A 26045-nucleotide genomic window follows, 5' to 3' on the forward strand; every position below is an offset into this window, starting at 1 on the left:
CCAAAACACTACCTACCTCCTCTCAAACTGGTTTAAAACAACTGAGCCAGTTGTTACCTGAGGAGGTAGCAGCTGAGTTATGTCCAAGAGAATTACACGGCTGAATTGTGTCGAACATGGCTCTCATGCTCCCTCTGTTCATGTCAATTCCCCCCCCCCCCATTCCTGTCCTTCAACCAATGGCACATGGACCACAAGGTGCAGAGGTTCTATGCATGGGGGGGGGGGGACCTTGAGGGTTCCCAGTTCTCACATTCAGTTCCGAGAAGCAGTGTCTGCATGAAATACCCCCTACACCTTCAGCTATACGATGCATGTTCTTACACAGCCAGCCATGGCTCAGCAAGAGATGGTTCCCTGCAGTTCCCCACCCAGCAGCCAACTCTGCTGCCTGCCCTTACAAGCAATTTGTGCAATTTTCGCTCACACATAGAATCTGCAAGCAGCAGCCGTTGGGACTGCTCTTGTTCCACTGCAGAACAGCAAGCATATACAATTCTGACACTCTTTATTAAGGCAGTACAAGTTGTAGGGCAACACCTTGTCCCACCCTATCAATTATTACCTGTCAGCAAAGGCTGGTGAACCGAGATGAACACAAAAATAGAAATGCGGATGACATTAGCCATTCCAGAGCCACATTCTTTCAACATATGGTTTTAGAAAATCACACTTCAGTCAAACCATACCTCTCTCAGCAAGAGAATGAAGGAAGCAAAGTAGAAGACATACACCATTCCCACTAGCCAGTGTAGGAACATTGTAGTGCCGGGGGCTGACTGAAAGCTCAATTCTCTATCCTTCAAAGTAGCATCAAACATTTCCTATGAAAAAGTTAAAACAGGGAAGTAATTCTTTTTAACTCTCAGCAACTAGTAAAATTGCGTCATCTTTTATTTGTACATAACAGCAAAGTTCTAAATATATATTTGTAGACAGCATTTAGCAATGGTGAAAAAATAATGCAGCCCTCGCACAATAAATCTTAACAGACAGCAGTATATTCTATAAGATTTTCCATAGCTTATATAGGTCAGTTTTCAGCACAGAACTGTAGCCTTTTAAAATGAATCACCTTTGGTATAAAATCACTAAGAAAGCCATTGGAGATGGAGGATTCGTAGTCTTTGGAGATGGTCAACCACATTTGCCGCAAAACTAGCTAACGATTAAGGTGCAGCAACCTTATGGAGATGGTAGGGGGAGATGGGAGAATCTGTGACAGGGCTACTGCCACTTCCTATGTCTTGCAGGTTCAATGACGCCAGGCCAGGAGATGGGGATGTATTCCCCGCTGTTATATTCCATTTTCTATCCTCCTCTGCCAAACTGAATGCAATTGGAGGGGATTACCGTATTTTTTGCTCTATAAGACTCACTTTTCCCCTCCTAAAAAGTAAGGGGAAATGTGTGTGCGTCTTATGGAGCGAATGCAGGCTGCGCAGCTATCCCAAAAGCCAGAACAGCAAGAGGGATCGCTGCTTTCGCTGCTCAGCAATCGCTCTTGCTGTTCTGGCTTCTGGGATTCTGAATTCCCCCCGCCCCCCGTTTTCCTCCTCTAAAAACTAGGTGTGTCTTATGGTCTGGTGCGTCTTATAGAGCGAAAAATACGGTAACTACCTCGATTCCAGCGTCCTTCCTGGGAAGCATAGGATTGTTCCTTTAATCTCATAATAGTCATAATAACCTGTTTGAACTATGCCTGGAGAACAAGGAGGCTTAGGATCCTGTGGACCCACCACCTCCCTTTACACAGCTGGTTTTTGCCTCCATCACTAGCAGGACAGCAGTGGACCCTTTAACCCTCTGTTCTCCACCAGCAGAACAGCACTTCCACTGTAAAAAGATGGGTCCAATAATTTCTTAATAGTCATAACTTCTTTTTACATTACTGGTTCTATTTAACAGACACAACCTACATAAGCAACCCTCCTCCTGACTGCCCCTTAGAATGCAGTGATAAATGTCTGTCTCCTAATAAATGCTAATCTTACCAGAGAGCATATGTCCAGCCACCAGCCACAGATGAGGGGGAAAACACCAATTTCTACCACCACTAACAATGACACCTGCAGAGGGGGGAAAGACAGGTTTTTTTTATTTGGACCAACTACTGAATATTGATTTGTTATATTAAACAGACCGGCTTTTTAAGGCTAGAATACCTTGACAACTATATAGCACACTCCAAGCAAGCGACGTGATCTCTGAAATTTTACAAGTGCTGCCAAGCCCTGTATAAATATGGTCAAGGAAAGTGAAAGACTGGTTTGTGAAGCAGAGGGCAGAAGAAGTTCATAGGAATGAGTACTGAGCCTGGAAATAAGAAACTGGTTGAAGGGGAAAGTATTCACTTAAATATAGATTTAAGCAGTGTTTAAAAGCCGTAGGATATTCCTCACAAACACATATGATCACTGTGGACCCAACACTTGGTACCCCTTAACTACAGTTGGGATATCTGAAATGACCACAGGAATGCATGCTTCCTTTGCCCAGACCCGCTCTTAATTCTTACATCAACCCCAACATTGTTAATGATAAAAGTTATCAAGAGTTTCTTCTTAACTAAAACTTGGAATCAGGTTTTGAAGTGAGTACGAAAGCCTTCTTAAGAAGGAACCCTAGTAAGCTTGACGGTGGTTAACATTGCTACTGATGTAAGAAATCAGGGCAAGAGTAGAAGGAATTTGTGCCTCAACAGGAATGAGGTTGCTCCAATCCTACAGCATGATCCTAATATCATAGAATCATAGAGTTGGAAGAGACCACAAGGGCCATTGAGTCCAACCCCCTGCCAAGCAGGAAACACCATCAGAGCACTCATGACATATGGTTGTCAAGCCTCTGCTTAAAGACCTCCAAAGAAGGAGACTCCACCACACTCCTTGGCAGCAAATTCCACTGTTGAACAGCTCTTATTGTCAGGAAGTTCTTCCTAATGTTTAGGTGGAATCTTCTTTCTTGTAGTTTGGATCCATTCCTCCGTGTCCGCTTCTCTGGAGCAGCAGAAAACAACCTTTCTCCCTCCTCTATGTGACATCCTTTTATGTATTTGAACATGGCTATCATATCACCCCTTAACCTCCTCTTCTCCAGGCTAAACATGCCCAGCTCCCTTAGCCGTTCCTCATAAGGCATCGCTTCCAGGCCTTTGCAATTATGAGTTTCCCAATGGTGCGCCCACACTGCTCCCGTAAAGAGATAAAGACCATAAAATCATTGTTTCTTAGGCAAAGGTCGTGATTCACCTACCCAGCCCCATCAGTAGGCCCTGAATGAGGAATTATGCAGTGGGGCTTTCTCCCCTCTCCTCCCCACACACCTGAGACTGTCTCTGGGGGAACCCAAAGAATAGCACACGAGGGATTGTACCATCTAGCAAGCTGAAATGCTTGTGGAGACAAAATGTTCATCATATTGCAACACTGAATTCCACCCTGTGTACTTAACAATGACCATCCATAGATCAAACACTGAAAACATGTGCAGTCAGTACTTATGAAAGGATACATGACAAACTATTAGTGATACTGCCAGCAGTACATAGCCAACTATTGTCGTGATTAGGCCTTCAAAGTGAGATGCTTGAACCTAAAAAAAAACAAAACATGTTTAGACTGTGAACTCCTTGGAGTAAAAATCTGTCGTTTTTGCTTTCGAAGGTTTGTAAAGCACCAAGTACACTGATAGGGTAGAATAAAATATTTCAGTACCACTTGTGACTACCAAAATGTGTTGATACTTGCAAGTTATCATCATTATTTTACACTTCCAACCTCATCATCCCCAGCCAGCTACCATGGATCAATCACAAATTTTAACTGTTATCTATGAAGGAGTCACATATTACCAACATAACAAGGTCACTGTTAATGGGGGGCAGGCAATATTACTGTGAACGAGATAGAATCAGAAGTCTCAGAAATAAAGCTTGGTTTAAAATACAGGTTCACGCATGAAGAAGGATTTAATATTCCATATACGGTTCCACAAATTGTGGCCTGGTTTACTGGCTAAGCCATACTTTGTGGCTGTCGCCAATTCTTCCTCTTTCCCAAGTCCTATAGTATATGCAGAGAACTTGAGTAAGAGAGGCTTTGGATTGGACTTTTGCAAAAGTGGAAGCACCTTTCTGTGGCTGCCTTCCGTATAAGTCTCATTGGGAGGGAGATAAACTACTCTTTTCAACATGGGGTGATTTCTATCCCTTCCTGCTGAGCTTTTGTGGGCAATGACAGCAGCAGCAGCAAAACCCTGCTGGTGCTTTCTGCAAAAGTCATGTTGTGGGACAAACTATGTAGTTTGTCTCCCGCATGCTGAGTTTTAAATAAATGCTTAAATAAATGCTTAAATAAATAAATAAATAAATGATATACTTACATATTCTTCAAAGCCTAGCCCAACAATAGAGAAGTGACCGATATGATAGGGACAAAACGCTAGGAGGGAGAAGGGAGAAAAAAAACAACTAATGGAGTTTACTCTTTTCAACAATTCTCTAATGTGTGGCTTAAAATAATTTTTAATGAGCTAGCAAAAGGATAGAAATCTTTATGTGTTATCCGTACAGCCAGCTACACAAAAGCTACACAAAAAGTTTTCCATCATTCTACCCCTAGGGCCCACAAGATGGCTGAAATTACTGAGGTCCCCACCGGTCACAAAATGATGGCAGACTGGCATAATCAGCAGGCCACTACTGAAATAATCTTCTACCGTTATCTAATCCATCTATAAAACACTACAAAAGCACTCCATGCTTCACTTGTGCAGCTAAGGGATAGGGGAGGGAACAGAAATAAACCTCTGGTAAATAAAATAAAAAACAATTCTAAGATGTTAGGGCTGTGATATCAAATCGATACCATTGTGTACAAAGACTTACACATGTTAAAACAAAAGAAATTTGAAATATTTCAAGTGCTTTTTTAATGCTTTTCACAGGCAACCAAACTTTTAGTTTGATTACTGGAAACATTGCACACTGGGAAACGCATGCAAAGAAAATCAGAATTTCGTCTCTTGAGAATATTACAGAACTGTTGCTTAAAACTAATCCAGCTCTACTCTAATTTGGGCCCATATGCACAGCAATTATCCTGAAAGAATTGTACATGCAGTTACTTACCAAAGACAAGTATGAACAGTGTGTTTAATGACACCACCCAGAATACATGTTCCTAAGAGAGAAAGAGGGGAACACTTCAGAAATTGCAATATCAAAGTATTTGAGACGTAACTTAAATTTCTTATCTTGTGTTCTCATCAATCGCCCCATTTTGCCACTAATTTGTAGGTAATGAAATGTTAAAGATTTTCTTAAATAAAAATTAATAATAATTTTTGGCCCACTTGTATCAGTTTTCCTCCTAACAGGACAAAGGATATTGCAGGTTCAAATTTCCACAGAGACACAATATAAAGCACATTTTTTTCAAAAATGCCTAGCATAGTCACACAAGAATAAAGGTGCTATTACTTCTTCTGATTCAGTAATAAAATAAACTGTAAGTATCTGATATAGTAAGAAAATATACTGAAGATTATAGATCAAGAAGACAAACAGATGATGCGAGACACAATCCAACTACAGAGTTTTAGTGCAATAAAGCTTCACTTACTAAAAAAACTAGGGATCCATCAAGTCCAAGCATCTAGAAGTAAGAGATGATTTTGCTGTCAGTAACCAGAATCATCTACATTCACATAAGATCCACAGTCTCTGAAGCTTCAAGGACCTTTTATCCCCCATCATTTTTTATAATACATGGGAGAGGTTGCAGAGAACCACAAAGTCCCCTAGGCTCTCTTCCACTTTTTCACATTTTTGGAAAGAGGATTTAATGAAGAGCAGGTTGGCATGGTCTGTTTAGCCCTGCCCTTATGCCATTCCTCACTACATGGCTATCTAGCCAGTTCATCCAACTGGGACAATTAGGCAGCAGCTTTTCGAACTTGACAATGTCAGGCTGGATCTGTTGCCAGGCAATACTGTGGCAAAGAACAGATAAGAAGAATGAGTCCAACTCATATAAGAATAAGCTTTAAGATCCGCCAGTCAGATGTTACATGAACCTGCACTCACCTGCCTAACAGCTGGTGGCTTAGGGGATTCCCTAAATATATAACTAGCTTAAAACTGTGGCCCAAGTTCAAAGAATTTAGCACATATAGGAAATGTGTTACTTTTATGTTCTTTGCAGTGCAACAGAATAAAATGTTAAGTGGTAGGTATAACAGCTCACACAAATGTGTGTGTGTGTGAAAGCTCACATGAGTTTCTAGACGTCCAACAGAAATCATTCATGATTGCCAGCTTAGAAATCTCTCTCACAATAACCTTGACAATATTTCTTCTATATTCTCCAAGGACTGCCATGTGCCTTAAGAAACTGCATTAAGCAGTGATACACAGGAACTAGGATCACAGTTGCCTAGTTACGCAAGAAAAATGAATTTTACTCTGACAAAGCATGCCATGCCACCTCTGAAACCTCTTTTTTCCCCCTTTTGTAACTTCAAGAGGTAACTGGGATCAAAGAAGCAGCATGGGGGAAGGGGACACTCAATTTTGTCATTGTTCACCACTTCCCAATTTGTCTTCACAAGCAGCTTTTTCACACTATATATTTCTCCTCTCAAACACCCCCTTTTCACCCATTTCAATCACATCCACCCCAGAAAACGCTTTCCTTGTTAAAAAGGAGCCATCATCCTATCATTTGACAACCATAGTTTCCTGCTATGAGAAAAGGCCACGGTGGAGGATGGTGGTTCAGAGATATCTGTCCAAGGTCAAAGTACGGAAAAGAATCCTGAACTGGTTCCAAGATTATGGGCATTATGGGTACCATGTCTGAATGAATCAAAGCAAACAGCATTTCCAAAATATATAAGTCCTTACTCACTCTCTCCCATGTAAGCTCTTCCGCTGCTCGATCCCACTCCAAAGCATTCCAGTTCATATCATCTAAATAGATAATTAAATTTTAAAATAGCTAAAAGTAAAGCTCAACCAGGATAGTAACACTGAATAACTGGACAGGCCTCTTACGGCCAATTTAAGGTACACAAGTGTTCTAACAATAAAATAAAATACGTTCTGCATGTTCAGATAAAATGGTTGCCAAGTTTGTCGCTTGTAGTAGATTAAGTGTAACCAACCGCCCTGAAAACCTGATGCACTGTTCCCACAATTCACCAAATTACAATGGATTGGTTTTTTAAGGTTCACATAAAAAACCATAAGGCCAAGTTTGTGTTTTAGAAGAAGAAGAGTTTGGATTTGATATCCTGCCTTTCACTCCCTTTTAAGGAGTCTCAAAGCGGCTAACATTCTCCTTTCCCTTCCTCCCCCACAACAAACACTCTGTGAGGTGAGTGGGGCTGAGAGACTTCAAAGAAGTGTGACTGGCCCAAGGTCACCCAGCAGCTGCATGTGGAGGAGCAGAGACGCAAACCCGGTTCCCCAGATTATGAGACTACCGCTCTTAACCACTACACCACACTGGCTCTTTTACTTATGTGTGGCAGGTTTTACAAATTCTTATGAAAATTTCCAGGAAGCAAGTCATGAAATCAAATAGCCAAAACACAACCCAATTATCCTGGAACAGGGTACAAATATGGTCGTTAAAAAGTAAGTAATATACCTTGCCCTCCATTGTTGGCATCTGCAGCATCTTCTACTACAACATCTTCTTCATCTTCATTGTCTTCCTCTTCTTCGTCTGGTTGTTCTTCCTGGATTTCTGGATTTTCACCTACAACTGCATTCTCAGCTGGCTGGTCTGCAGGCTGGTCAACTGCAGCATTTTCAGCACCTCCATTTCCTACACCCTGAACCTGGCACAGAAGGGGGGGGAACACACAATTTAAAGAGTTCTGCTATACTATGATGAGTTCCTGCATCATTAGAAATGTCAGGCAACACGTTTGAGTGTTAAGAAAAGTCATTTGAATTGTTTTTATCATAGATTTGCAAAAATAATAATAATAACAGAAGGCCAGAATGATACAACTCTTCAGAATTTAAAGAAATGTTTTAATGAAGCGTGTAAGCCTCAGCTTCGTGTGCATGAAAATTGTTAGATAAAACAAAGATGGTTGAGTGTGTGGCAGGTCTCTACTGCCATGGAGTGAAAACTAATGTCCATTAAAAATTATGATTTCCTTCTTGCCCAACTTTAGCCTATCTAGAAAGATGGCTACAAGGAATCTAGTAAAGACTTTAATAAGCATCTTGCCCCAGAGCACGATGCTTATTAAAATATCAACACATTGTGGTATCTTCTGCTTGTCAGAAACATCTGCAGCTTGGTCTCCCTGATATACACAAATCCATACCTGTATGAGACATAAGCTACAGCAAATAAAGTCCATTTCTCAGGATGTACCTGAGTGACTTCCCTGGGGAACAGTATCTTAAACTGAGAGGTGAAGAGGAGCAACTGGAATAAATCTATTCTCAAAAATTCAGAGGATGCCGGTTTCTTCAATCTGATCAAGACTGGTCAGGTACAGTCTCAAATAGGAAAATTATTCTGGGTGTTTAAAGAAAGATGATGCAGGCTGAAGGGGGAGGGACCCCATTTCACTGTGATAATTGAGAAGAACCATGTTTTAGATTAGCTTCCAGATGCTACTTTAGATGTTGATCTCAGATTTTGAGGCTATAACAAGTTTAACGTGTTCCCTCTTTGCTCTCATATCCTTACTGTGAAAACAGGGACAGGGAATAGAACTTGTAACATATGCACCTTTAGAAGTAAAACCGTGGAGACTACACTACACAACTTTCTACAGACACCTCTGTAATATCAGCCTCCTAAGCTAGGATCTTTCTTGTAGAAATAAGGCACATTATCTCCTGTTGTAAGTATCCCGCTAAATATTTCTGGTATTACAGCTGCTATGTCAGTTTCACAAACAGTGTTGCACAGCTTAATGATCTATCTGAATGCTGCCACTCAAAGACTCTTAAGATATTTGATAAAGGTAGAGAACAAAACACTATACAGTGGTACCTCGGGTTACAAACGCTTCAGGTTACAAACTCCGCTAACCCGGAAGTAGTTGCTTCGGGTTGCTAACTTTGCCCCAGGATGAGACGGAAATCGTGCAGCGGTGGCACAGCGGGAGGCCCCATTAGCGAAAGCGCACCTCAGGTTAAGAACGGTTTCCGGTTAAGAATGGACCTCTGGAACAAATTAAGTTTTTAACCCGAGGTACCACTGCAGTAGGAAAGTTGCTGGTACTAAGTGCAATCCACAAGTCAATGGAACTTCTGCCAGAAGAATGCATTATGCAACAGGATATGTGTATTTATCTACCTAGTGTTAGACAATTCTATATTGGGGGGGGGGGGCGGAGAGTAGAGAACAAGCTAATGTGCAATAGAGAGGAATTCAAGCTGAAAGTTGCAACCAAAAAACTGAAGGACATATTACCTCATTCTGTTGCCCAACACCATTGATGGCTTGCTGCTGATTTTGTTCCAGCCACTGTGGTGCTCCTCCGTGGACAATTTGTTCACGTAACCATACAAGGCTGATAAATGCACAGAGTGTGCACGTCACCACAAAACAACCTTGCAAACAGTCTGCCAGTAAATTCTCTCTATTGAAGAGACAACCAACACATTCTTTACACCCATTATCACAACTGTTATGTTCCAAATGCAACATCATTGTCAACTCACTCTGCAATCAGTCACCCACACTTAAGTAAGACCTCCTTAATGGTACCAAATTTACCTGATTTTGAACAAAAGAACAAGTCAAGATCTCCAGTAGGAAGCCTTTAGTTATTTCAATTTAAATCTATTCAATGTGTCATGCTGATCTCAAGCTACTTGCTATCTGCACAAAATTATTACTTAGAAGTTTCTCCAGCATCTTCATTCACCTGATGATACTAATCTGATCCTTTATTTTGTGATGAAGCATTTAAAATAAGGCAGTGTAAGATATTTACTTTCTTTTACTTTATTATTTATTACGTCCTGGAGGTTTTGAGCTGAACAGAAAAGTGCACTGAGTAAGATATCAGAGGTTGGTGAGATGCGGTGGGAATTAACACTGGGGATCATTACAGGCCATAGATAGCTTCCCTGTATATTTTTGCATTAAGCTCAATTATTTAATACACTGATAAATAAATACATCTCATTTTATTTCTACATTATAAATTTTTGCATGAATTTTCTATTCCATTCCAATATACTATTTATTTTTAATTAAAAGGTTGCCTTTCTGCTACGGGCTCTCAAACAATTAAAATAAACAATATTTTTAAAAGTACATAATAATGTAGTGTGTTTTACAAGCATAAGCTGAATAACTGCTGTACTGGCCAGGCAGAGAAGCAGACAGTCTCATCTTAAGACAAGTTAGGCTGGGATCCTACATGTGAATACTTACATTTTCACAAAACAAAAGTGGTATCTTTTCACACAGATAGATTAAAGCAGAGGCTATATACAAAAACATACTTTATTCATACTAAAACTGGAAAATATTTATTTTGTACAGTGATCGCTTTCTCTATTACTGAATTACCCAGAAGCACTATTGCCAGGCTAGTTATTAAATTCGTTCACTTACAGTATATTAAAACACACAGACTGGACCATAAAGAGGAATAAATAATAATAATGCTACATTATTTAATTTTCTATCTCCTATCTCTTTCATTGTAAGATAAAAACAGCAAGCTGTTTAGAACACAATGTGTAGAAATATCTATAGTCTTAGCTAATACTTACGTTGACAGCATATCTAATGGCAGTGTCAGTAGTGAGCTCACAGAGCCAGTAAACAAGCACTTGTAGATACGGCCTAAAGGAGTAAAAATTGACAATAAAATGCAGTTTCCGCCAATTAAACCTGGGTTCTTTGGGGGAGTTAGAAGCATCCTAAAGTTCATTTTGGGATGCGGGTGGCGCTGTGGGTAAAAGCCTCAGCGCCTAGGGCTTGCCGATCGAAAGGTCAGCGGTTCAAATCCCCGCGGCGGGGTGCGCTCCCGTTGCTCGGTCCCAGCGCCTGCCAACCTAGCAGTTCGAAAGCACCCCTGGGGGCAAGTAGATAAATAGGGACCGCTTACTAGCGGGAAGGTAAACGGCGTTTCCGTGTGCAGCTCTGGCTCGCCAGAGCAGCTTCGTCACACTGGCCACGTGACCCGGAAGTGTCTCCGGACAGCGCTGGCCCCCGGCCTCTTGAGTGAGATGGGCGCACAACCCTAGAGTCTGTCAAGACTGGCCCGTAGGGGCAGGGGTACCTTTACCTTTACCTTTAAAGTTCATTTTAACAGGCTAACAATGCTTCAGTAACAAGCCTAGTAAGATGAGGGAATTCAAACCAGGTTTGGGGTGGAGAGGAGTGTGTTCTTGCAGACCAATCCCTCATCTCTTAAGTCTGGAAAAAGTTCCATTTGCTTCAGACCTTGATTTCAAGTAACACGTTAAGATAATTTTTAGGGGAAAGGCATCAGAAGCTCCAAACTTCCTTGCATCAGGTTCTTAAACAGTGAATATTTTAGAATCTGTGAGCATTTGCATCTATGTGTGATTTCAAAGGAACAGAATCACATTCGATCCAAATTACCCAAACTATTCTTAACTTTAACAAAGTTGTTACAGATGTTTCTTGTAGAACCTGGGAACATATGCAAATACCACACCTGGAGTACTGTGTCCAGTTCTGGGCAACACATTTTAAGAAGGATATTGACAAGCTGGAACGTGGTCAGAGGGGGGTGACCAAGATGATAAAGGATCTGGAAACCAAGGCTTATGAGGAGCAGTTGAGGGAGTTGGGTAAGTCTGAGAACAGATATGATTCCCATCTAAACATATCTAAAGGGCTGCCACATGGAAAATGGAGCAAGCTTTTTTTTCCTACTCTGGAGGGTAGGATTTGAACCAATGGATTCAAGTTACAAGAAAAGCGATTCAGACTAAACATCAGGGAAAACTTTCTGAGAGTAAGAGCTATTCGACAGTGGAAAGGTTGGGTGGCCATCTGTCATGTATGGCTTAGTTGAGATTCCTGCATCACAAGGGGTTGGACTAGATGACCATTGGGGTCCCTTCCAACTCTATGATTCTAAGAGATGCATGCAAACAGACCACAGTAGAAGAAGCTGTGAGGATTAAAAGGCACATGCAAGCCAGAGAATAACCTTCACCATCTTTTCGCCAATTAACATCTAAGACTGCAGTGTATAAGAATTTTAACACAGGCAAGAGGAAATCCAGCTCTTGCCATTCTGTCAGCATCTATAATACCAACATGGCTAAACTAGAAGAGAAGCAAATTTACTGTGAACTCCTACACAAAGTGCCTTAGAAGGCAGCTTAAAAGGTCCAGGTGAGGCATTGTTCTCTGTGCAAACACTAGTGATGCTTGTGTTTTCCAATCACCTTTGAAGAATTATGCACACAGCATTCACAGCTGCTTTTTCTGAAATTCAGTGATTAAGAACTGGATATGATGAAGGTTGGAGCTTCTAATACTTTCCCCCTTAACTAGCTTACTGTTAACCATGGTTCCGAGAGCTCCCTGACAATAAAACGTTTCCCCTCCCTCTTGTACTGCTCAGCCATATGCATATTATACGTCCACAAAATGAGATACTTACATGCTGTAAGAGGTACAACTCCTAACCATGCAAAGGCCACAAGTGTATAGTGAAACCAGTATCGTATTGCTGTGCCAATACTTGTAACCAGTCCAGCACATATGTCTTGGATTGGAAGCCGAGAAGGCATATCTGGGGAATAAACTAAGAAAAGAAAGAAAGGATTGCAATTTTACTTCTACCACTCTGAATTGTTTTTATGAGAAACATCATAGTATTCCTGCAAAATTTCCCATGACAATGAACTGAAAATACTACATGGTCATCTATCATTATAGGTTTAAAGCAAAATAATGACAGAGACCAATTTAGATAAATCCAATCTGCAATGTGCCTTGCTTATGAAAGTGTTGCTGTGTCAGGTGGCACATCCATAAACTCCAAAATGCTCACTAGCAGTATGGGTGTTATTTTAAAATGAAAACAATGGGGTATCATATGGGATGCTATTTACATGAAGGATTTTCTAGTGCTGTTGTTGGATTTCAACCAAGCCAGCCAAACCATTGTTTCAGAAGGGGTTACTATGACTTGGCCATATCTCAGATACACAGCTTAGAGACAGTGCAGTGCCTATAATATTTAGTTTACTGGAGGCAAGCACACTGCTGGTGAACCTGCAAATTCCCATGAAGACTCTCTGTAGCCTAAAACCACCATAAAGAAATTCTTTGTTTAAACACATCACAAACTCTCACCATATACTTACTTGGTGTGAAAGCAAATCTATGTTTACATAATTCACAGTATTCTTTTCTGCTGTGTTTGAGCCACTGAACTAAGCTGCAATTAAAAAGAAACATGAGTACAGTGTATCTACAGTTTAATATCTACAAGTTATTTTCTGAGTGTCAGAAATTAAGAAAATGCAGTAAAATAATCAGTAAAATATACTTTTAAGAAAAACATTAATAATTCAAATTCAGAGGGACAGAAAAACAGAGATAATGCCTTTCTTTAAATACTCTTGTTTTGTTGATAGTGAACATGTTTGAAGAGCATAGGCATACAGTTCAAGAGCACTGCTCTCCAGAAACCGCAAATACAGCTACTCGGCTACAGTTATGAAAGGCATTCTTAAATGCCAACTAGAGCAGAAAGGTAGCATGTAAGTTTTCAAATCAAAAAAGACTAATGCAAAGGGCAAAGGACCATGTGCTACACGTGCAAGGCTTTCTTCAGCAACCCCTTTCTAGAAGCAGGCTTCTGCTCCACAATTCTCTGTTCTCAAATGTGAAGGGACCCTCTATAGAGGCTTCCTATATTATCCAAGGGACTATGCCATCAAGGGAGAAACTGATATATCTCCTTGGATTGCATACAAAGTAAATTTACAGGGCAGAAGCTCACACCGCATTACATGTCTTCTACTATTGCAGTTGGCCCTTCACCTTCCTCTTCTCATCCCTGTAGCACCTTGAAAGTCCCCCTAACTCTACACCAGAGGGTCCCCCAACACTTAGAAGAGATTTTAAGGGCACATGGGAAGCAATGAGGAAAGTTAAAGTCTCACACAAACAGCTATGGATACAACCACAGAAATGACAAAAAGGAGCAAGCATTTAAAACACTAAACACTATTAATACATAGATCTAACCCTTCTAATAAAAAACAATATACCCTTAATATCTTGCAATTCTATAAAGGGGTTTCAGATACTTCTTGTGTAATCCCATTAATTACACAGGGATTAAAAATAATATATGCAGTTTTTCTTCTCCACACCTCAATACTTCCTTAACATGTAAACCTATGCTTATGGGTTCGTGGTCCACCAATTGGGAACCACAGAGCATTATTTATCTGCCAGATTCCCAAAATGTTCATAGCGATTTCATGCCGTAAGCATATATGAATAGGCATTGACATATTTTGAAACTTACCATTCTTGATGAATGAATTTAATACTGCCAGTGCATACACACGGATGATAGAGAGGTTTCTCAGGAGTTCCTTCAGATCGACATACTCTGCATATGTCTGTTAAACACAAATAGAATACAGAATAAAACTAATAGAAATGCTTTCCATTATAATAAGATACTTCTTTAAGTTTCGTGGTGTATCAACTTTTCCTAAATCGTAAAAAAAAAGGAAGATAAATAAGTGTCAGCTTTTATCCCCTGAATCTGTCATTGGTGCATTGTTATTATTTTAAGATAACAAAAATAGGTGAAATACTGTATTTAAAACAAGAGCATTAAAAATACTTTTTGGAAGATGTTCTTAAACAAGCAATTTTGCAAGTGTACCCTTCAAATGCAGGATGTTCTAACAAGCCACAAAGGAAGTAACAATAGCAAGTTCTACTCCTGGCTCTTATATTGACCAGTCCAAAGTTGAAGCCTAGAAGCTTCATTGGGCATTCTCCTATAATCTGAAAAAACACTGCAGCAATTCACATTGCATGGGGCTTCAGTCAAGAACATAGGAAGCTGCCTTCTGCTGAGTCAGACCACTGGTCCACCTTGTTTAGCATTCTATGCTGACTAGCAGCTATGCTCACTAGCATTTCCAGCAGGGCTCATTCCCAGCCCTACCTGAAAATGCCAGGGACTGAACCTTGAATCTTTCGCATGTAAAGAAAGTGTTCTACTATTCAGCTGTGGCTCTTATCAATCTAACGCTAACACAGGAAGAATATTAAAATACTCCCAAATACAGCAGCCTCCTTAATGTTGGCAAAGACTGGTATAGATCCAAGTTTCCCTAATAACAGGGTTTAATTTGTAACAGGCATCAATGGAATACAGCCTCAATATCCATTTTCAAGGCTTCATTCATATATAATGCTAACTTAAGCCATGGTTTAGCATTAGGGTAGACAAGCCAAAGCGAGCCTTGGGTTTACACGCTCCCCACAAAATGTCAAAGGTCGTAAACTTCAGTTTCACAATAACTGCGGTTTAGCATTATATTCAAACCTTAAATGCAATCTTAGCAACCATTTGTTGAAACAAGCCAGCTTCACGAACAATGCTTTGAAGTTGGCTTGTTTCAGAAAACCATAACTAAGATTAACCAAACTTTGTCCAGGTGTCACAATTTGTAGCTAACAGAAATGAAATATCCTTAGCTCATCCCCATAGGCGACAAGAAAACCTATAATTATTTAAGTGTTTTCAATTCTTGACCATGAACAGCACTTTGTGTAACACAGCAGAATCGTAGGAAAACGTGTCCTTTATATGACAGCTCTATGATAGCTTAACAGCTGTGACAAAAAATGAAATAATGTGCATGGAAAAGATCTACATGAGAGTGGAAGGATAGACATCACTATCACTGCTTTACCTGGCAAGAAATTGAAAAACTAGAAGCAACGGTTCAGAACTTGATAATGTTGTGAACTACCAAATGAATGCACTAACAGAAAGGTTGACCTATTTGCTGGCATCACACCATGTGGCAGCTCTCCAGGAAAGCCAGGACACTCTCAGTTCCACACAACACTCTCATACATACTATAACTCTAAAAGGGCACTTTACCCATGTATCTTTCCTATTCACGTTCTGAACATATATGTGGGGAGAAAGCCAAAGGGTCTATAATCCACCCTGGAAAAGCTATGTAATGTAAACCAAGGGAATTTACATTACCAAGAAAAGAAAAAGGGAAAGACAGAAAGGCTGGATTAAATCTAGTTGCCTGTAGGCATTTCATGTATTTTCCTAAACAGTGACACAAGTGAAAAGGTTAGTCTAACCAGTTTAACTTGTTCATTAATTCAGAATTTAATAGAGCGTTTATACAATCCAGGCCAGTACGCATTGTATAAGACTCATACTTTTTTTTTTAAAAAAAGGCAGCTACTCATTTGCAGCAGCCATGTCTGCTTTGTTGTATGGCAAAGCATGAAAACAGTTGCAGTCTTTTCTTTCCAGTGTTATTGTTTCTGGTTTCACTTCTGCTTCTTCTTGTTTACTGCATGACTCCCTGGCCTTGCCTCAATCCCAGTACAGAAATGCAAAGTGAGCCTGACTTTACTCAGCTGTGACCAATTGGATTTTCAGTACTGTACCAGGCTAGACTAGGATTGGAATGTTGCTATTGTCTATAAGAATACCATATCCTTGATCAGGAAGCCTCTTGACATCATCATCATTTATTATTATATTTATACCCCACCCATCTAGGGTCTGCACCTGGTATTGGGCCAGAGAGACAGATCAGGGGTTCTGCTGGGCTACTAACCACCCTGTTGCCTAATGGTATCCCTGATCCAGCTTGCCAAGGTAGTCTCTGGGGTATTGTTGGAGGACCCTAAAACAATAATCCTGGGTGACTTCAATAGTCACGCAGAGGCTGTTGTCGGGCCAACTTGAGACAACATGGCCTCCATGACAACTATGGGTCTCTCTCAGATGGCCATTGGTCCAACACAACCCTCTGGAGCACTCAAAGACCCGCTGTGACCAACTGACAACACACTTTGAGGATAAAGTCACTTGTCTTTGGAGTGATCTTCACTCTGCACCTGTTGCAGCTCCAGATGAAGTACCCAGTGTCAGTATTAAGAATGTTTTGTGGGATCAGTTTCACCTTAGGCAATCAGCTCATGTGATCATGGTGGCGGCAGCCATGCATCTAACCACGTGCCCCATCAAATCCTGTTCCTCCTGGCTTATTAAGCCGCACTGAAAAAGGCACTGATGTGACCACTCCTAAAGAAACTGCCTCTGGACCTTTGGATTGGAACTATCAACCAGTTGCTAATGTCCCCTTTTAGGGGAATATGGTGGAGAGGGGTGTGGTGGAAGCATTCTTGGAAGACCCAGATTATTTAGATCCTTTTCAATCTGGGTACAGGTCTGGCCATGGAATTGAGTCAGCCTTGGTCACTCTGATGGATGACCTTTGCAGAGGGTTAGGACGGGTGAGCGCAACTTTACTCCTGTTTCTTGATCCCTCATTGGCTTTTGATACCACTGACCATGGTATCCTTCTGGAACAGCTTCAGGGATTGGGAACTGGGGGCAATGTATTGTAGTGGATCCAATCGGGGCAAGTGCCTTTCAGCCTCCTGGAGGCGACTATCTCCAGTGATATTTAATATCTACATGAAGCTGCAGGGAGCGGATGTTAGAAGTTTCACAGTGAGGGGTCATCAGTATGCTAATGATACTTAGCTCTGTTTCTCCATAAAATCTTACTCAGGAGAGGCCATTGCCTGGATACAGTGGTGAAATGGATGAGGGAAAATAAGCTGAGCTTGAAGCCTGGCAAGACAGAAGCACTGTGAGTGAGTAGCTCCTACAACTGAGAAACCGATCAATTGCCTACTCTGGATGCAGCATGATTTCCGACAGAGGTTAGAAACGTAACACCTATGCACTGGCTGTTGATATGTTACCAGGACAAGTTCAAGATGTATGAGGTATACAAAGCCCTTAATAACTTGGGACCAGATTACCTACAAGGTTTCCTTACCCCACATATGCCAACTTTTTGTCCCCTTACAAGGAAAAGTGGATTTAGGAGTACTGATAAGAGTGGGATGCATGGAGTGCAGGGGAGGGGTTGTACTTCGGGGGGGGGGACAGACTTCATTCTCCTTCTGCGGTAGTTTGCCCATCTTGTACTCAGCTCTCACCTGTGGCTCCTAGAGGCTGTCAGCATGAGACAGCAGCTACACCCCCAGGATATGGCTTTGACTGTCTCAAACCCTCAGTGAGTTAGGGGCTTCCCCTGCATGTGAAGGCAGGCTACAGCAGATTGAGCGCATGAGACCAATAGCGGGTCCAACAGTCAAGAAGGCAGTTACAGCACACGCTGTAGAGGGAAACGAGGGGCAGATGGGGCTCATCAACCAGGGAAAATAGCTCATTTAGGAGAAGGAAAACTGGTCCTAAACCTCTGCTGTCTTACAGCTATACTCATTTGTGAGAAAGGCATGGATGGTTGGACCTCCTTCCTTTCATGAAACTACTGTGTAAGGTCATAGGGAGATTTGGAGCGCAGTGTTAACAGTATGCTGATGACACCCAACTTTGTTTCTCCTCTCTATCTGTTGCTAATGAGAGCTAATAAAATGAAAATGAATCTAGATAAGATATTCTTGTAGTGTTTGATTCGCCTCCCAAGTAGGTGATGGCCAGTCTGAGGGAAGCTGTTCCCCATATCAGTCTGCCTGTAATCTGAAATCTAATGGGGAAGCCTTGCTGGTAGCTCCAACTTCAAAGGAAGTTTGGTGCTCCATGACCTACTGAAGGACCACCTCAGTAATAGCACCCTGGTTCTTGGGTACACTCCTCCTGGAGGTTCTGCTGGCACCAGTTTATTATTTATTTATGTCATTAAATGCATACACTGCTTGAGTGTAAAAAAACCCTCAAAGCATTTTACAAAAAAAGATAAAACAGTAACAATAAAGCAGTGTTGTTTATCTTCAGGCAACTGTAGAAAACCTGTCTCTTCCACCATGCTTTTTAATGTAGAGGGATTCCAAAATCACAGAAAATTCCCAGACTGAAATAGATCTCGATAATTAGTATTGTACAAAAATGCCTGGTACAGTCACCAACCACTTAAGCATCTTGCAAAAAACGTAAGATTTGCAACTGGTCAAATTTGGCACTATCTTCAGGTTAATGGAGTGTGATCTTGCAAATACCTCCTTCAAGGAAGCGTGGACAATTCCCTTGTGAAACAAGGCCTTAATCATCTCCCAAATCCAAGAGGCCATTCCTCCCTTAACTCCTGTGTTGTAAGCCAGAAAGAGCAAGGGTTGCATAAACAGGTAGTCGGCCACACTCCAAGCACCTTGCCTACATCCCCCAGCTGCAATTCAGCCAAAGAAACAAAATGACATAGTACCCCAGATACATTCTGAGACTGATTTGCAAGCCAGATCCTGGTACACAATCCTGGCTTTGTAGGAGGCATTCAAACCACAGTAACCAGGTTTGGACATCAAAGCAACAGCAGTTTAATTAAGCTTGGCATGTGAGGGAGCACATGAACACACAACATGTTCCTTCTAAGACGTACCTTCTGAATTATCTAAAACTATATTAAAATATTGCATAAGAATTAAAATACATTCCCCTAAAGGCTTCCAATGTTTGGGAGAGGGGAGAGAATATGTCCATTTGGTAGTGAAAACATCAACAGTAGCTATAAAACATTTACAAATGTCCTACATGGAATCCAAAACAAGAGAAATCAGTCTCTGTCATCTGTTAGAATATACTGGACTGTGAATCTAAGAGAAGCAGCGAATATAACAGTCACCACTCTCTTTTCCAGAAGTAACAAATTGTTCTTTGAAACAAGGTTTGTGTTTGTGGTATCTTACAGGTTTCTTGGAGCATGAAAATCTCACAATGCTCTCTGATAAAGGTCCATGTTACTCCTCAGTACAGGAGTGGGAAACCAGAAGACCTAATACAGTTCCCCAGGCAAATTTTTCTGAACCCTAACAGCTCACCAATTTTGGCAGCAGTAGGGAACATGAAAAAAATGAAGTAGGCAGAAAGGTTTAAACACAGCACCCTAATGAGGTTGAGAATCTCAACCTCATGGTCACCAGACATGGGATGATAAGCCACTTTTTGGCTGATCTGTACTGAAGAAGAGAGTTGTGTGTCCCAAGTATGTGAATGTATGAGACAGGATTTGTGAAAAAGTGGGTGGCATATACAGTGGTGCCTCGCAAGACGAAAAGAATCCGTTCCGTGAGTCTCTTCGTCTAGCGGTTTTTTCGTCTTGCGAAGCAACCCTATTAGAGGATTAGCGCTATTAGCGGTTTAGCGGCTATTAGCGGCTATTAAAGGCTTAAGGGATTAGCGGATTAGCTGCTAAAAGGCTATTAGTAGCTTGGCGCCTTAGAAAAAGGGGGTGGGGAGCGGAAAAAAATCACAAGAATCGCAAGACATTTTCGTCTTGCGAAGCAAGCCCATAGCAAATTCGTCCTGCGAAGCGCATTGAAAAACGGAAAACACTTTCGTCTAGCGGGTTTTCCATCTTGCGAGGCATTCGTCTTGCGGGGCACCACTGTAACCCCTCCAGGCAGATAAACAAATGTGAAGGTGGGCAAAAACAATTAACTACCCCTGCTCTAATACATCCTTTAACACTGTGGTGGGAGGGGTTAATTGAATGTTTTTAAAATTAAAATTTAATACATTTAATGGGGGAAATGTTAATTTTATGGCTCTGGGTTAACGTACAGGTTAAAATAGTTATTTAACTAATATTGCTCAAATACACAAGAACAATTCTAACCTAGTAATCCTAGTCAGAAAATACAACTGAATATACATTTAAACGTTTTTGAAAGGGGCATGAAGTGAAGCAATTGTAGCTAACATATGCTAAGAATGGACTATCATGACTGAGTTTACTAAGCCAAGATATGCACGGGCCTTTCCCCCACACACATAGCTGCTTTGCTTGAGTTGCAGTTAAACGAATAAATGTCTCAATTAACCATATAGTCCCATTCCATCTGAACTGAGGAAGTACGGTAACCAGGTCTGAAACAAGCCAGGATGTAAAAACAAAAAATGGTTTAATATCCTGGCTTATTCCAAACCTGGTAACAGCTGGATGAAATGTGTCCAAAATAACTGCTAGCCTATACAGCAACTCTTAAACTTAAAAATTATTATAGGCTACAATGTTCCTGCAGAGTTAAGAAATAAGATTTAAGATGGAAAATTATTAAGATTTGAATTCTTACAAGCACAAGGACGCACAATAATTACAGGGACAATTCCACTGCACATGGAGTAAATCAGGTTCCATTTTATCTCCTTCATTCTCCAAGGCCAGTGACAAGCTCTCTAGGTCCAGTCTATCAATCAGTAAAGTGTACACTGAGTTCTTTTAACAGCTGAACCCGTTTCAAGGTGGTGATTTGTCAGACCAAGTTGCAGAGATCCAAAATCTACATATTTGGGTTTTATATACGAGTCAGCTTATTAGGCCTCTGTTTTTAATATTATAGTAGAGTGATATTAGAGTCTCATCCTGTGGGCCCCCATTCAGTTAGTGAAACAGCAAGGAAAACAATCTGGCCAAACCTTGTTGAAGAAAGGGTTCGGCATACGTGACTTCCTACTTGTCCAGCGAAACTGTGAAAGTGCAGATTAGGCCTTCAGCTAAGTTTTCAAGTCGTCACACTCCTTTTTGTCCATTCTTGTCTTCACTATGCTGCAATGTTAAACACTGACTTTGCAGTTTCTTCTACCCTTCTCAGCACCTCAGCAATTAAATGAAGTTAGGTCATAATGACCAATAACTGGGACACAATCTCTCAGATTCATTTGGGTTATAATCTTTACAATGTTAGGATGAACTCCTGGCACATACTTGCAGAATCATCAGAAGACTGCAGTGTTCAAGCTTTTTAAGAGGACTTTGATTATGCTGTTTTTATTATTGTTGTTGTTACATAAATTTAAAAACAATAAAATATTTTTAAACAGACAACAACTTTATCTGTCAAGATTTTTGGGTGTCCAATTTTAGCACTGCGGCTCCTGGAGGGCTGTTGTAGCAGCTTACATTTTCAAATGGGGTTAGGAACCTAAACATCATAGGTGCCAACACTACCAATTCATTTACGCTTCATTCCAGTCTCTTCTTAATATCAACCTCAAGGTAAGCATAACCCCTCCTAAGCCCAAAAATAAATCAGACATTAAGAATAAATTATCAAAGCAATGATACAGCAAGTTAAGAAGTTCTGGGGATACATGTCCCCAAAAAGCTCACTTGCCAGCAATCCAATTTAATATCTTCTAAATCAGGAACTACTCAATTGGCTTATGAGCAAATGTTGATGTATTTTACACAGAATGAATTGTATTTAAAAACATATACAACTTCAGTACTCTTTTTTTTTAATTAAAGGAAATCTCATCTGAGCAAAACATGTTTCTGTGACACCATAAAATGTTCTTAATTTCTTGATCACTTTTGGGTGGTGACATGGATATGGATTAGAAAGTTGTTTTTTTAGAGGATGTGTGCCACTTGTCTAACTTTTACCTAAATAAGCATTTCTCTTCCAATTACCCTTGTGACTGTTAAGCTTTTTACATAAGCAGGTATAGCATATGACATTTTTAATTCAGAACTAGTTTAGCAGGAGGAAAGGGAGAAGAGAAATCAATAGGAAAAAAGAAAAGTTTTATGGTGAGACTATCATTTTTCTATCACGACAAGCTGAACAATGCAAAGATGCACAATTTACCCAGGAGTGCAAACATTATTAAAAGTAAGCAACAAACATCTCACCAGGTGAATCCACTACATTTTCCGAATCATATTTTGAAACAGAAGATGGGAAATAACGCCATGTTTTCAACACAGTTATGCCTCTTATTTCCCATTACGAAGTGAAAGAAAAAAAGTTTACGAAAAGCCTATAGCTGTAGCAGTAAAGGAATTACTGTGGCACAAACTTTCTGATGCAGTAGGCTCCTACAGTACTTATAAAACCTAATGCCATTTAGTCTTCTAAGGTACCCCAGGACCATGTTACCATTTCCTACAAGAAAATGCTTAGCACACCTACTCATAGCTGTCAACTTTTCCCCTTTCTTAAGGGAAATTCCCTTATTCCGAATACAATACCTCGCAAGAAAAGGGAAAAGTTGACAGCTATGCCCCTACTATTTTGGAACATGTCCCACCCAGCAGCTTTTGGAGGGTGAGCTGTAAAAAAACATGCCCTACTTTGCAGTGGAAAAAGAAAACAAAAACCAAGCAGCTGTCAAAGCTCACTGCAGCTGCCTACAACTGTAGCCTCACCTCTCTGAAAGGTTACCTAAGATCCACACTACCATGGGGGAAGGGGAGGGGAGTGTAGCCAGCTCACACACATCACCCCAGTCATAGAATCAGGGAACTGTAGAGTCAGAAGGGATCATGAGGGTCATCTAGTCCAACCCCTGCAATGCAGCGATCTACTTGCCCCTGAGATTAAGAGTCTCAAAATCTATCGACTGAGCTATCCCAGAGGACTGACACCTAGTTCAATCCAACCCTATTGGACATTGCCTTTCCCTCCCTACCAAGGAGGGGCTGCAGGACAAGGAGGTATTGATTTGTTCTTGTTTTTATGTATTTTGTGGTTGGTTGGTTTTTTTAATATTATATTTTTGCGCTGTGAAGTGACCCGAGATCTGCAGACGGGGGGGGGGGGGGGGATACAAATGTCAACAATCACAACCACCTTCCATACACATACACACACACACACACTTCAACACAACACAACACAACACAACACAACACACACACACACAGAGCGTTCCGTTTCTGATGGGGTGTTTATTGGGTCTTTTTTGTTCTTGTTTTTATGTATTTTGTGGTTGGTTGGTTGGTTGTTTCTAATATTATGTTTTTGCGCTGTGAAGGGCCCCGAGATCTGCAGACGGGAGGTAGGCATACAAATGTCAACAATCACAACCACCTTTCACACTCTCACATACACACAGGGCGTTCCGTTTCTGATGGGTTGGGTCTTTTTTGAGAATCCCGAACCAGCATCCCCCCCTCCTCCAACAACAACACACATCTGTCAATAAGCACACACAAAACACCCCCGTGCCGCATCTGCTCGCCCCTCGCGTGCTAAGCTCCCACGCCCCCCCAGAGCAACAACATGCCTCCCTCCCCCCCCCCAAAAAAAACCAACAACCCACAACCAGCGGCACCCCGATGTTCAGTTGTAAGGTTTTGCCAACCACGACTACACACAATTGCCATGCACACCACCGAAACACACAAATCACACAGCGACCGACAACAACACACCTCCACACCAAATATATATATATAGACACAGAGAGCCCCCCCCCCCCCCGCGACGCCAACCGTCCCCGAAGCGGCACCTGAGGCGCTCCGGCGGGCCAAGGGAGGGAAGCTCAGGTGAGGCGCGCAGAACCCCCACGGGACGCCTCCCCGGCGCAGGCCAGGCTATTTCCCACCCCCACCCGCGACCCTCAGGCCGACGGCCCGGGCTCCTCCCCGCCCCTCCGCTCGCCCCCCCCCCCGCCCCCCTCACACAAGCCGCCCGAGGCTCCAGGCCGTTACCTTCCTCGGCGGTCTCCATCTTGTCCGGGTGACGCAGGCGGAGCGTGACGCAAGCCGGAGAACGTGGGGGCGGAGGGAGAGAGCGATAGAGAGGAAGAGAGAAGGAACGGGCCCAGCGGGCTCCCGGTAGCCAGGGCCCGCTGAGGCCTTGCCGCGGGCTCCCCCTGGAGGTTTCTTCGCGTCACAGCCCGTCCCCTCAGCGGCCTCCTCGCCAGGGGAGCGTCACAGGAGAAGAGTTCTCCCCGAGCGCGGCGCGGCGCGTCACAAGCGCGGCGTAAAGGCCGCGCGTGCGTCGTTGGGGAGCGCGGCGTACAATAACCGCAGCCAAGCCTGTCTTGGCTAGGTAGTGAAGGAAGGGGTTAAGGATCACAGAGCGGTGGGTTGCTAGAGAAGGCACGGCTAGGCCACGCCCCCCTCAGCTTCCGGGGAAGGTGGGGGGAATGTTGTCTTCTCCTGTTTGAACCGTGTAGATAGTCATATGCCCTAGCCAAGACTGATAAAATTGTATAGTTGGAAGGGTACCCCAAGAGGTCATCTAGTCCAACCCCCAGCAATGCAGGAATCTCAACTGAAGCTTGAATTTTTATTATTATTATTATTATTATTATTTACTGAAGATTTTTGGCTGCATTGTTTCTGCTGCAGGCAGTGCCAGATTTAGGGTAGTGTGGGCGCAGAAAGAAGAAATGCCACGGCACGCCTGTGTCATCCGAGCCTGACGCCTTCCTCAGCCCCAGCTGCAGCAAAACATGTCTCTCCTGTATCAGTCTCTACAACCACAGCAGAAATGGGGCAGTCTGGTGTTGGGAATTGAATTCTGCAGGCAGCAAAGAACAAAGGCAGCTAACAATTAACTTTTTAATGGAATTATTTTTCCAACTCCCATATTTCATAATTGAAATAAAGCTATGGTATCAGTTGTCCATTGATTATTTTACATTTTACCCATTTTATCACATTTGTCATGCACAAGTAACATAGTGGCCACGTTCACATGAGTGTGCAGGCTTTGGGAGAGGAGATTGCAGGCACTTCAACCCCCCCCCCCCCCAAGTTATGGTACAAATTGACTTCGCTCAGCAGAGCGGAGCTGGAACTTTCTTTTTTCTTAGGCTGCAAATGGCTAGCGTAAACACCTGCTGGCAGGTGGATTAGTAACTTTGGTAGACTTTTTTGCAGGCCTGATTCTAAGCTAAATGTCACACTCACTGCAGATACACCACTATGCCAGCGGTGAATGTGGCAGGGTAGGTGGAGGTGGCAGGAGACTAGATAAAATGGACCCATTTCAACTATGGCATCACATCTCCACAGAGACAAGCAACTTTATCTTTGAAGTGCTTGGCTGATGCG

The 26045-nt window shown here is 41.9% G+C and overlaps 1 protein-coding gene across 1 annotated transcript in view; it reads right to left on the reverse strand.

Annotated features, from left to right (window-relative positions):
* Positions 1-25044, reverse strand: part of MARCHF6 (membrane associated ring-CH-type finger 6) — a 42476-nt gene extending 17432 nt beyond the window's left edge. Inside the window, exons 1-15 of the mRNA XM_083449346.1 lie at positions 24693-25044; positions 14527-14623; positions 13352-13425; positions 12643-12786; positions 10769-10841; positions 9453-9621; positions 7656-7848; positions 6912-6973; positions 5625-5657; positions 5132-5183; positions 4384-4442; positions 3514-3594; positions 2166-2234; positions 1995-2069; positions 690-824 (exon numbers count right to left, since the gene is read on the reverse strand). Coding sequence (XP_083305472.1) covers positions 690-824; positions 1995-2069; positions 2166-2234; positions 3514-3594; positions 4384-4442; positions 5132-5183; positions 5625-5657; positions 6912-6973; positions 7656-7848; positions 9453-9621; positions 10769-10841; positions 12643-12786; positions 13352-13425; positions 14527-14623; positions 24693-24711 — 1335 coding nt within the window. The 5' untranslated portion in view covers positions 24712-25044. The remainder of the gene's footprint in view (positions 1-689; positions 825-1994; positions 2070-2165; positions 2235-3513; positions 3595-4383; positions 4443-5131; positions 5184-5624; positions 5658-6911; positions 6974-7655; positions 7849-9452; positions 9622-10768; positions 10842-12642; positions 12787-13351; positions 13426-14526; positions 14624-24692) is intronic.
* Positions 25045-26045: the final 1001 nt, after the last annotated feature.

The sequence above is a fragment of the Podarcis tiliguerta genome (genome assembly GCF_965153285.1).
Source record: "Podarcis tiliguerta genome assembly, chromosome: 7".
Classification (NCBI taxonomy): Eukaryota; Metazoa; Chordata; class Lepidosauria; order Squamata; family Lacertidae; genus Podarcis; species Podarcis tiliguerta.